The sequence below is a fragment of the Olea europaea genome, chromosome 1, assembly GCF_002742605.1.
Source record: "Olea europaea var. sylvestris chromosome 1, O_europaea_v1, whole genome shotgun sequence".
Classification (NCBI taxonomy): Eukaryota; Viridiplantae; Streptophyta; class Magnoliopsida; order Lamiales; family Oleaceae; genus Olea; species Olea europaea.
In genome coordinates, this window is record NC_036237.1 from 15062510 (window position 1) to 15076424 (window position 13915).

Here is a 13915-nt window from a genome sequence, read left to right on the forward strand (position 1 = left end):
GACAGAAATAAAAAGGTTCTTGTGGTACACATTGCTTGCAAATTGCCTTGTTAGGTGTGTGGTGATAAAAGTTGCAAATATCTTCTTCAATTTGTCACTATTTCACATTATTTTTAGGTTTTAAATTTTGTTTGTATTAGCTCATTCACACATGCACGAGACAATAATAAATGTGTTATTGCTAGTGTATCTTGTTTTTGTGCTCAAAATTGCATTGAGTTGTATTCAAATTCATTGCCAAGTTAATTATGTAAAAGTCGCACTCAGTTTTTGCTAAAAATGGGCCATCCCAACAAGACTAATAGGCAACAAAAGATCTTCCTTCTACATTTTGTCTGAAAATTTGCTACCTTAAATTTCCTTTGGCACCCCACCAGTGAAAACTCAATTCCAGCCAACTCATTATCCAGGTTCCATAAGTCGACGTACAACTAATTAAAAGGACTCTCGCATATCAATAAAGCTATATGAACAGACAATTGACCACTCTTATTGACAGGGATTCAAAATGAGTGACGTGTCCAATAAAAAAGGAGGGAAATGGGCTGGAGGCAAACGGGCGCATGTGTGGACTAAGCAAAAGTTACTGCCCTCATTGTAACCATTATGAACAGAAAATTTCCCCAAATTTCCACAAATCTTCCAACTTTGACGACGAACACACATTGGTGCTTCTTGGATGCCCAACTGCTGTTCCTTCGGCCAAACCCATAAAATAGTGACAGAGGGTTCTCTCCGTGTTGCCTTGTCATCTTGTTGTCGAATACCGAGTCGATTGGACGACTTTCATGGTCCAATGTCGAACCCCGCTAGGTCATGTTTCGCTATCGCACTTGAAACCGCTGAGCTGCTTCTCATTGTCGCCTAGAACATTAACGTATACAATATTTTTTTCTTGTTTGCTATTTTTTATTGGTTCCTCATTATTATTTTTATTTTTGGTTTTGTAAATGGGCAATTTGAGCATAGTTCTTCGACGAGAGGTATTTGCAGAAATCACAAATGCACAATAATAAAGAAAATACTATAACGATGAATAAACTGTCAATCATTGGACTGGGTTTTTAAATATCAATGAGAATTTGTCCTACCTTTTTATTTGACCAAATTGAAAAACTCAAATTGGTGGTCAAATTTTAAGCTAAGCTAAAAATTTAAAGAAAGCAATTAATGAATTTCATAACTTTGATTCAAAAAAATATGATAAAACAATTGTACCAGAAATCATGATTACCACAATTTGTCAAGTTTAACTTCGCTGGACAATATCTTATTCATGTTTCACATTATGTTTACTTCTTATACATCAATGACCACGTAATGAACCTAGGTTAGGGTTTATTCGAGGGTTTCGACTATAATGCTTGCGAAAAATAATTTTGTGATTACCTATTTACATACTTATCGTTGTGTTTATATGGACTTCTAAACATATCTGCAGCAGAAGACATTATGGAGGAAGTGCACAACAAGCATGTTGATGTTGAAGCAGAATTTGATGATGAGAAACTAGAAAGCCCCATTAACATTGTCGAAGGTGAAACCTCAGTGGGAGAGAAAGAGATAATATTTGCGTAGGCATGGAGTTCAAGGATGTAGTGGAAATGTTAAACTTCTACAAGAAATATGCTTATGTCGTTGGTTTTCCAGTAAAGGAAAGAAATTCGAAAAGGTGAGATGACAGACAGATGAGATATGTGACGTTGAGCTGTAGTCGTGAAGGTGGAAGAATTGGTAATACTAGTGGTTGTTCAAAGTTGCAACCCATTATTCAGATGGGTTGTAGAGCAAGGATAACAGCATCTTCTGATATATTTGGAGTCTGGAGAATTAACAATGTCCACCTTGACCACAATCACGAAATAAGTCCTTCAAGGTTCAGGCTATATCAATGCAACCGACAATTGAATGCCCATGTGAAACGCAAACTTCAAGTTAATGATTTGACAGGAATCTCATTGCATAAAAGTTACAATTCTGCAATTGTAGAAGCAGACGGTTATGTTAAAATGAGTTGCGTGGAAAATGATTGTAGAAATTATATTGAACAAGTACGGCGATTAAAACTTGGAGAAGAGGACGTTGTAGCAATACAATCCTACTTTTACAAAATGCAAGCGCAGTGCCCAGGATTTTACTTTAGCATGGATTTGGATGATGAATCGTAGCTTAAGAATGTATCTTGCGCAAACAATCGTAGTAGGCAGACATATAAAGAGTTTGGCGATATTGTTACATTTTATACAACCTACCTCACAAAAAGTATGACACGTCTTTTGCCCTCTTCATTGGTGTTAATCATCACGGGCAATCAACACTGCTTTGTTGTGGATTGGTGTCGAATGAAGACACTGATACTTTTGTCTGGTTGTTCAGTACATGGCTTCAATGTATGCATGGCATTGCCCCTCAAGGAATTATTACTAATCAAGACAGGTCAATGCAATTCAGATAGTTTTTCCCAACACAAAACATAGATGGTGTTTGTGGCACATTTTAATGAAATTGCCTGAAAATTTTGGATACCACGAGGATAAATCTAGAATATTTGGTTCTATACATCGATTGGTTTACGATTCATAGTTTGTGCAAGAATTCGAAGAGGGCTGGGCGGCAATGATTGATACGTTTGATTTGCATGATAACGAGTGGTTGTCTGGACTTTATGAGAACAGAGGTCGTTGAGTACCTTATTTTTTGAAGACTACTTTTTGGGCAGGCACGTCCACCACACAAAGAAGTGAAAGTATGAATGCGTTCTTCGACGAATATGTGCATTCCAAGACATCCTTAAAATAGTTTGTCAATCAATATGAATGCACACTGTGGAATAAGGTTGAGAAAGAATTTCAAGCCAATTTTTAAGTCATTTTCACAAATGGTACCATGTGCAACACAATATGAAATGGAGCAACAATTGCAGACAGTGTATACCATTTCTAAATTCAGGAAAGCACAAAACGAGTTCACGGGGAAAGTTTACTGCGACCTTGTCTCCAGTTCTGAGGAGAACTTTGGTACGACATATGAGGTATGGGAGGATGTTATGAATGAGGGGCGACGGACGAAAAAAACATTTTTTGTCTCATTCGAGAAAGAAAAGTGTGAAGTTATATGCAGTTGCCACTTGTTCGAATTTCGAGGAATAGTTTTCCATCATTCAATCAAAGTATTGATTCGTAGTGACGTCATTTTACTTCCAAAAAGGTATATACTTCAACGATGGAGGAGAGACGTTATTAGAGCACATGCAAGGGTCACGGCAAACTACGATGGTTTGGTTTGTTCTCCTGAATAGTTGAGGTACGATGAGATGTGTCGCACGTTTGCACAAGTGGCAGACCTTGCTGTCAATGACGAAGGGCGAGCACGTGTGATTATGGATTGGATAAAACTTCAGGCTGAAGACCTGATGATGTTAAGAAGGTCAGGTAGTGGAAGTAACGTGCTCTCACATCACATTATTCAGGGAGTCGGTGAGTGTACAGAAATGCGAAATAATGCTACCGTGAACATACGAGATCCGACATTGTCCAAAAGAAAATGAGCACCGAGGAAACTATGAAAAAAAAGGCCTGTTGGAGTCTATTTCAAACAAAGCTAAGGTACATCTAAATAAAGTATTATATAAAGCATACGATCACCTCTTCTTGTAATACTGATTGTCGTAGATGCACAAACAAAGAAGTTTGGGATCAAAGAAAGGAAAGAGACCCGATGTGAGGCGTAGTGACATACAAGAAAGTCCTCGTGACGCTTAGGAAGCAACCCAACAACAACACTCTATGCGGACGCAATTCCAATCATCAAAATATTCTATCGTGACACTGTTCCAGCACGTAGGCGTCTTGCCGACTTCAAGTTTGATACATCCATCCTGATCAACTGTTATATATACTTCACAATGTGTACACATAATTTTACATTTAAAATTAATCATGAAAGTTGTTCCGTCTATGCACCTATTAACGGATTCATATATTGTAGGTCAAGCTATGCCGTACTACATTTCACATTTACAAGACCGAGGAGGCTTTGACAACTAATCTTGGTTTATGATATGACAAGTGAACAGCAACAGTGGCTCCATGAAGATGTCGATTGCGGATGAGTGTTGTCGTTAAGTTAGATTCTATTTTGTTTATGCAGTGATGTTTTTAACACTTGAACTATATCCCACAACATAATCTTCCTTTTAGTTGTAAAGTGGCAGTATAATTCCACTCTAGTTGTAAAAGGCAGAATCATTAATCTTCCTTTTGTATGAATTTTTCATTTTACTAAATGTTTCAAATTAAGCATATTGGTTTAGATGCAATAATGCAATAATGTTCTCTGGTGTTTACATGTGGAAGGTATAATTTATTTTAACTAGTGATTGATTGGGGTGAATAGATTTTGTGCTCTTTGTTCTAATGATTTTGGATGTCCTTGTGCTCAGTTTGCAAAATTGTTGTGGTGATGATGACTTGCATGTTGAAAAACAATCTTCCATAGAATATAGTCTTTTTAGTAAGCATGTAGTTTCAATTCACTCGACTTTTGACAGAAGATTGTCTCGAAGAAATAGCCTCGAGGTGAAAAGTTTACCTACAGCAACTCGAGATAGGTTCCTAATTGACTTCAAGTTTTGTTCCCATATGTGTCAGCTTACTCTAAATGTATGGAGTTCTAGTTCCAAAACTCTTGTAAGTTGCTCCTCGTGATGTGGAGTTTAATTCTATCCCCTTCACTGGAATCGGCTTAATATTTCTATGATATATATAAAGAATTTTAGGTAGGAGAGGGCGTTTTCGGGTGGACGAGATGAGGGGTGAGTAAAAAAATATTGTAATACTCTTTTTCATTTTAGCAACATTGCCAAGTAACTTTTAAAGCAAAATTAAGAATAGTTACTGCTCTAGCATTCCTTGTCTTCAACATGAAATAGCAATTGGCCAAAATTAATAATAGCCACTGCTCCAGCTTGACACAATAAATATTACCAAACTCCGCATAGGGTAGAAACGTTTAAACATGTTTAAACAAGCTAGCAATACTATTTACACTGTGATATCATTACATAAAACAGGTTCACATTGTCTGCAACACAAAACTAGCACAAAGTACTTGAAGGATTAGTTGCTATAATTTAACATCAACATTAGAATCCCTCTAATCACTCTAACAGTTCTGCAAGATCCACATAATCTTCCATTTCATCATCACTTTCATTTTTTGATCCAAGAAGCCACTATTCGAAAAAATCAACTTCCTCGTCTTGCACGTAAACATCATCCATATCATCCCATTGGTCTACTCCAAGCTCCTCTCCACGGTAAACAACATGCAAGAATGGTCTGCTTCTTGCTAAAGCATCGACCAAGTCTCTATTCACAAATCCAGTTACTCCCAACCATCTCAATCTTGGGAAATAAGGCTTTTTGAACCACCGAAATGCAAGCTGAGTGATACCTCCACAGTTATAAAGATCCAACAATCTCAAGTTACTCTCGTGCCACACCATTTCGTCAATTTGGATGGAGGCTAATGCCATGTGCCATGACAGAAGTATCACCTATGAGAGGACATCGTCTCATTCAGATCTCAATTATTGGAATACGAGTTTTTGCAAGCAGAAGCACAGTAGCATCAGAGATATTAGGAAGATTTGACAGATCCAATTCTCTAATTTCCTTATTAGAAGAACCGTTAAACAGGGAACATATGCATCTCCAGAAATTCAAAATATAAGTATTACATATAGATTGCATAACTAGAAATCCAACAACCATCAAAACAGACTTTTTTTTTTTTGTGCACATCTACTAACATTTATAGGTTTTACTATTTACCTTTTTTTGCAGATATGCAACATAGTGATTCATATTTATACAGGATTCACCATTTACTTTTCCTGTATATGTTCTCAATATTCTATCTTTCCAAATCCCAAATGACAGCAGTTTACCCAAGTTGCTAAATCCTTATAATCTATATGTAATTCGGCTCAACATGAGTATATAAGCTCTTTCAGTTACTAAAATCTTGCACAATTTTCTAATTTCCTTAAATAATATAATGATTTTCGCTAATAACAAAAAAGAAGAACTGATTTGGATAAAATTTTCTAGAAATAAAATGTTTCAAACAAGTACATGGACAAGAAGAAATAGTAACACCTTCTGCCATTGCATGTTACATATAAAAATCAAATTATACAAAAACCTAGGATCGAATAGTGGGCGGATATGGTGAAGCGTGAGGCGAAGATACCTCCAACTGATGTTAGGTCGACGGTGTGGGAAGGGTTTTCACCTTTCTTTGCGTCTTGGAATGGTTGAAGTAGTTGGGCGCTATTTTGGAGAAAATTGAAGTCTTCGTGTGCGAACACTTGCGGTGACACGTACGGTGGAAGTATTGTCTATGTGGGGGCGTAATCTCCAACTGACATACGGTTGGACGGTGTGGGGATGGTTTTTGCCTCTCTCATATTTAACTCTTTTCATCTTGGAATTAGTGTAGTAGATGGGTGATTTTTTGGGGGAAACTGAAGTCTTCATGTGCAATTGTACTGCCCACATTTTATATTTTAAGTGTTTTTTCAAAAAAAAAAAAAAAAAAAAGGTTGAACCCCAACCTTAAGGGTCCCCCACCGCCCTTGCCCTGGAGCATCGTGAGGGAAGTAAATCGCAGGTTATGCCTCCAAGAGTACAGGGTGAAAGGCTACTTGTACACTTGCACTTACCCAAGAGCCAAATCCATATTTCAGGATTCGAACCCTTGACGCGGCAACCTCAAGCAAAGCTGGATTTCTCCACCCTCATTTTGTTTTCAATGCCACCTCAGCTTGTTAGGAAGCCCTGTTCGTATAGCGCAATTGCTCGCATGTTCAACTTTGTGAAACTTGGTTTTGCTTCCCAATTTGGACTAGACGAGTACCAAGAAACTTGAAGTTGAGGCATGATTTTAGGTCCACATGATAACTTTTTGAAGATTTGGATTATTTACATTGTTTGAGGGCTGATTATTTAACCATTAACAATATCAAAAACACAGTGGAACTACCTAACAATGTTAGAGACACTCTCTCACGTTTTAAAAATTCATATTAACCTCCCTCTTTCAACTTATCTCCTTGATCACCTCTAAGACCAATTGAGTTTCTATTCAGAAAAAAGATAGGACTTCATATGTAAACAAAATAGCACCATACATTATAAACAAAATACAAATTTTTTGAACCCTAAAAAAAAAAAGGATTAGAAAATAGCACGATAAATTAACTTTCAAATAATTCAAGCAACAACAAATAGGAAATGTGTTAATATTTGCAGTTGAAAATTACAAAATATTAGGTGCTAGGGCAAAATAGATTATCATTTGTTATTGTTTTATCTTTGGTTAATTATATTCGCATTACAATTTTTATTTCTAGCACCATATTTTAATTGGACTTAAAGTTCTTTGTCTTTATTTGTTATAGCAATTCGTAGGTTCGATTCTTGCTGGATGCACTTGGAACCTAAGCCTGACGGCTATGACCCCCCAAAAATCTTGCTAATTCTATCCACGCTGTCCTTTGCCACTGCATGACTAGATCAGATCACACAGATAGACAAAAGACTCCTCGGATGGGGTTTCAAATCATAGAATTTAGGGTGCTTCTTAAGACATCACTTTCTTACTCCTTACTCCACTCTATAGTCCAATGATCGATAGACTTTGGGCTCCGAATTGGTGCCCCTAGGCTCGTGAAAGAAGGGGTTCTTCCCTTGACCTCCCGGCTGTAAGTTAGCCAGAAAAGAGACTTGCTTTTTCCACCGCCTGTCCAGGGTTGAGCCTTGGGATTTGCTCGGGTTAAAGCTTTGCCAGCGAACCAAGAGTAGCCTCTCTTTTAGAAAAGGGCTAAAAGGTAGGTAAATTCGATTACGACTCGCTTCCAGAAGTTTTTAAGAACTTCGACCTAATCAAATGAAGAAAAGTTTGATTCAGAGGGAGAAGAAGAGGCAAAATTTGGAACAGAAATATCATTTGAATCAAATCTTTCCAGAATGATAGCTTCCACCCTAACAATTTTTCGTATCATTCCCATCCTCAAAATTTTCATTAGTTAGCACATTTTGTATGTGATAACAGTTTTACGTCAAAAAGTTCATTGAAAGGACATAAAATAACTTATTTTCTCTTCATATATTTTTAAAAAAAAAATTAAAACGTGCAAAAAAATATTTCTCTCATTTGAAATTATGAAAACAAAATAGTTTGATATAAAAATATCATCAAGGACAAAATATACTATTTAATGGAAGATTAAAGATAAGAATTCGATGAAAAAAATTTAAGAAAATAATTGCTACAATGAGCAAAGATTGAGGAGTTTAACTGCAATAAAATGTATTGTACCTAATAAAAATTGTGGTGACAATATAATCACAATTTATCTTTTTTTAGGATAAAATTTATTTTTGTTTTAATTGTGTTCAATTCTAAGTATATTCATACGAAATTCTTGCTTCTCATTTAATTTTCAAAATTTAATTTGTCACAACCGAACTTAGCATTTGCCATCCAATATACTCTCATTTGAGAAGTATAGATAGGGGTGTCAATTTGGTTCGCGCCTGTGCCATGTGCCATTTTGGGGCATTGGCTTGAGCTCGATGGGCCACACGAGGAGGCTCGTGTCATGGGCCATTTTCGGAGCACGATGAACCGAGCCTTAAAAAAAATCTAATGTAATTGTGTAGCTACCTATGCTACTGCTTGGTTGCAAGAAGTAGTAGTGTATTTATTAAAAGAAATTTATTGGTAGAAGGCAGTTTTGTAGCTGCTTGTACTGCTGCCTGCTTGTAGGCAACACACATTGCATGTAAGTAGCACACGCTGTATGCAGGCAACTAGCCCCCGTTTGGCCTCCATTAATTTTTATTACATTACATTACATCATATTTTTCTCTCTTCTATTTTTAACCACACAATCTTCCATAAAATAATATTACACGTAAATTCAAAATTTTTCCTTCTTTTTCAACCACTTATTTTTCAAAAAAAACATTATTCTACCCATTTTCATTTCTACGAAATACGGACCAAATGGGGCCTAAGTACCTAGTTGTGTATATATTTAAAAAAAAAAGGTCAGACGGCTCGGATCGAGCCAAAAAAAGCTCGAATTATTTTTACTCGAGTCGAGTTCGAGCCTCAAGTTTTGGCTTGTGAACTGGCTCGGCTTGTTGACCCCCTTATTAATTGCTTTTCTATTAAGCCCCCGTTTGACAACCATTAAAAAGAGAATTTTGGAGAAAATGAGTTTTAAAATAATGATTTTTTGGATAATGTATAGTTAAAAGTAAAGAAAATTTCTTGATTTACGTATAGAATATTTTATTATGAAAATGTGTGGTTGAAAATGAGTTTGAGATAGAAAAGAATTTTATAAAAATGATTGTCAAACCGGGCTAAATGATGTATCTAGCGATCCCCTGCTCTCTAATACATTTACTACAAATTACATTACGGTAACAATTTAACTCTTTTTTTTTCTTTTTTCTTTTTTTAAATATTAGTCTCGCCCCGTACGCTTATGTGACATAAATCGTCCTCATTTGAGTATAATCTTAAGGTTTTTGTGCTCCAAGTTGTGAAAATATCAGACTCATCAATATAAATGACTTTCTTGGTTGTTTAAGGACGAGACTAAGAAAAATTAAATTGCGTAGACAAGTAAATTTGACATGGGCTCCCCATTTTCTGTCCTGAAGATATCCAAGACCACCTGTACATGATATGTCCAAATGCCCAGTTGGAAAAGGCAACATTCATTAAGTCAAATGTTTCGAATGCTTCTATTATTGCACAAATTAAGAATTTTTCTAGGATAAAATCAAGGATTTATTGGAGTGTGTAATATTTGATTCTACCTTGTTTTTCAATGAACAGATTTCAACTCTTTATGCATGTGCATGAACATATGTTGTGGGTTGCAACAAATATAGTTCTTGTGAGTGCTCGAGAATGCTCGTTCTTATGTATAATTTAGCTATTTTAGGGCCGGAATACATTGAAGATAGAAAGAATTCAACTTTCTTTCCTTAATTTGGTTAGCAAATTGAAGTGGGTAATACCTTTTATGAAATAAAATGTTAGTAAGAAATATTTTGAATAAATAAATTTTAGAGGGGGCTCAACTCCTGGATAAGTGAGACGATCGCCTAATACACCACATTTAGATAAGGTTTCTAAATTTTACAAATTTTTATTACAAATAATTTTACCAGCAGAATCTCCAATGAGGAAAAAAATTATTTTGATACATTTAATTTGTCGGCGAAAATTGTGATGCTAATAATTTAAAAATAATAATTTAAGATTACGAACAAATTTTCAGCTAGTAATATTAAAAAATATATTTTAACACATCTAATCTATCGATAGTAATATCATCAATAAATAAAGTTAAATATTACTGAAGAAAAAATTAGTCGGAATAAAATAACAGTTGTGAAATTATAAATAAAAAGTTTTTTTTTTTTTTTTAGATATCTTTGTTTAATGAAGAAATATTTTTAAAATAAAAAACTTGAGTACAAAACAAATGCTTCATTGCCAGCATTTAGTGAACTTGAAGAGCTTCGGTGATTGTCAACAATATCAAGGATGATATTACCGTCAATAATTACTAAATGGGTATGTATTGGTGATCATGTTGATTCGATGATTCTTTCTGAGTTACTGATGAATATGAATTTTCATTATACACCGTTGATGACTTTGTTTGCTATTAGGTTTTCCATTTTAATTTCTTTTTATGATTATTATTTTTAAAAGACTCATCTGAAGAATCGGTTAATTAGACCCAACACTCTAGTTGAGCCCTTATTGAGAAAAAAAAAATAAAATTTTCAAATCATAATACAGAATTGTTTCATCCATATTGGACAAATTGTTGTCAAACGAGTTCCAGAACTATGATGTTAACTCAATTTATTTTTCAATTGGCATTGACTTAATGATTGAATGATATATCGATGCCTCAATCGAAACGATCCGACCGGATCCAAAAAGCTAATTGGACAATTTGAAGCAGCCTAATTAATTTGTGTTGCTCATGGCCCGATTCTTCACTTATTTAAATGGCTAATAGTTGGGAATCCACTTGATAACCCACTTACTACCAACCAATTGGGCTCTTGATTCGTTATTGTGACCTAATGGACTTACCTTAATTTACCCAATTGGCTTGCTAATATTCTTGTGTTCTCTTTGGCCTCCATAAACCAGTGTGTGTTGGCGATTTCTCTAGTTCTCTCTATTGGAAAAATAATTAGTTGCAGTAATGTTCAGAACAATAAAATGCAAAGATATAAAACTTATCGTCCGATCGAGTCTCGTGACAGCACGATATCCTAAAGTGAAATTGTCTGTCGATAATTGTTGCGACCTCCGTGGACAATTACTCACATGATACAACGATCGTAAACCATTTGTGCAGCAATCACGAATGGTTTTTCCAGAACTCTCAATTATACTCCAAAATAAATGTAAAAACTCGAGTATAAAAAATTCAGAATATGAAAAGGAATGATTGATGCAAAATGATTTTTCTATTTTCTATTTTTGTGTGTTTTGCTCAAAACGAGATATGAGTTTATCCAGGTAAGATGGAAGTAACAGTCTCCACCATGATCAGAGAGTAATGCAGAATTTTAATGACAGAGTAGTGGGTATTTTAATGACTGTGAGTGGGTTGTTACAAAAACAAACGGTCAGAAAATACTGGCTACTTTTATCCATTAAATAATACAAAAAATTTATTTTAGTTAGGGAAGCCCAAGACCTCAATCAAGACATTTTAATATTTGCGTGGGGAGTGACTCGAACCCCTGACCTCCCACACAAATGTCACATTTTCCACCACTTTGGCACTTCATCTAATTTGATTATTTTTTTCACATTTTATATTTATACCATAAATATATAACAATCCCCAACATGAAAGAAGTAAGATAAATGAAATTATTACTCCGGAGTATGGTAGAAATCATGCTGGCTTAGGTGTCTATCGACTTGAACCTTGACTTTGTATATTTTATTGAGCTTACTAATTGTAGAACGAACCATGTCTTGAACTCTACAATTATAGTTGCAACTGAGACAATGGAACACACACATGATTTCTAGAACAGTCATTGAGTTCTCGCGGTTGTGTTCATTTCGATCGTGAACTTTCCCAGTTTCTTTGAGTGCTCTAGAGAATTCGCCACAATTCTCATAGGAAGCGGCCCCACTTCCACCCTCAAATAAGTGCTTCTATCAAGGGTGCACTGTATCTAAACACCCCCACTGAATATCAGCTATAGTAAGCATTAAGAGTATTAACTCATCCTCTAATCAATACAGTTAGTACTATGCATCATAGGGAGGGGTTTGGAATAAATCCAATGTTGTACCCCTACCCCCCCCCCCCCACAGACCACTCCAATAACTTTGTTGTCACATTGAACCTTGACCATGGGATCTCCAATTGCAAGGTTGAGTTTCCGTTATAGGTGATCTAATAAGTAATAGGCTTTAGCCCCATCCCTCTCGATGTTTGTTGAATTAGCTCTCTAGCCAATCCTTCAGTTAATGGGTCAGCAATATTATCACTTGACTTCACATAGTCAACAGCTATAATCCCATCCTTAAGCAGCTGATACACAGTATTGTGCTCCTACGAATATGTCTAGACTTTCTATTGTAGGATGAATTTTGAGCTCTTGAAATAGCTGCTTAACTATCACAATGTATTGAAATAGTTGGAAATGGTTTAGACCACAAGGAACATCCATAAGAAAATTCCTTAACCATTCAGCCTCCTCACCTGTCTTATCTAAAGCTATAAACTCAGATTCCAAATACATCTAGCAATGCATGTTTGCTTAGTGGATTTCCAGGAGACAGCAACGCCTGCTAATGTAAATACATATTCACTTATAGATTTACTTTCATTGGTATCGGAAATCCAATTAGAATCACAATATCCCTCAAGTATAGCAAGGAATTTGGTATAATATATTCCCCAGTTTAGAGTGTATCTCAAATACCTCAAGACTCAAATGAGAGCATCCCAATGTTCACTGTTAGGATTACTAGTATACCTGCTAAGTCTACCGACATCATATGCTATATCAGGTCTTATACAGTTCATGAGATACATGAGACTGCCGATTACTTTAGCATACTCTAAAGCGGAAACACTAGGACTTGAATGTTTTCTCAAGTGATGGCTTGCATCATAAGATGTTTTAGCAGGAATACAGTTGTATTGATTAAACTTCTTAAGCACCTTTTCTACATAATATGATTGGGTCAAAATAATTCCTTCAAAATGTTTTACCATTTTGATTCCTAGAATAACATTAGCAATACCCAAATCTTTCATTTCAAAGTGCTTGTTCAGAAACTGTTTAGTTTTATTAACCACATCTAAACTAGTTCCCATGATCAGCATATCATCAACATATAAGCAAATTATCACACCACAATTATTTTCAAATTTGTTATATATGCATTTATCTGCTTCATTTATCACATAATAACTTGATGTCAAAACTGTATCAAATTTTTCGTGTCATTAATTATGAGCTTGTTTAAGGCCGTAAAGGGATTTTTTAAGTCTACATACTTTATCCTCAAAGCCTCCTACAACAAATCCTTCAGGCTGATCCATATAAATCTCTTATTCTAAGTCTCCATTTAAAAATATAGTTTTGACATTCATTTGATGTATTATGAGATCATACAGTGAGGCAATTGCAATTAACATCCTAATAGAGGTAATCCTAGTAACAGGTGAATAAGTATCAATGAAGTCAACTCCTTCTTTTTGTCTATAACATTTAGCTACAAGTCTTGCTTTAAACTTATCAATTGAACCATCATATTTAAGTTT

General features: G+C 35.3%; 1 protein-coding gene and 1 pseudogene across 1 annotated transcript; one reads left to right on the forward strand and one right to left on the reverse strand.

Moving 5' to 3' along the window:
* Positions 1 to 1580: 1580 nt before the first annotated feature.
* Positions 1581 to 2168, forward strand: LOC111404791 (protein FAR1-RELATED SEQUENCE 5-like). The gene is made up of 2 exons (XM_023033548.1): positions 1581 to 1672; positions 1715 to 2168. The coding sequence occupies exons 1-2, from the start codon at positions 1581 to 1583 to the stop codon at positions 2166 to 2168; spliced, it is 546 nt and encodes a 181-aa protein (XP_022889316.1).
* A 2943-nt stretch (positions 2169 to 5111) lies between these two features.
* On the reverse strand, positions 5112 to 5883 carry LOC111388060 (annotated as a pseudogene).
* Positions 5884 to 13915: the final 8032 nt, after the last annotated feature.

Excerpts from the sequence above, each read along its gene's own strand:
- LOC111404791 (XM_023033548.1), top strand. The coding sequence starts at position 1,581 with ATGGAGTTCAAGGATGTAGTGGAAATGTTAAACTTCTACAAGAAATAT. Across the intron at positions 1,673-1,714 it reads AAGGAAAGAAATTCGAAAAG|TCGTGAAGGTGGAAGAATTG; the intron begins GTGAGATGACAG and ends GTTGAGCTGTAG.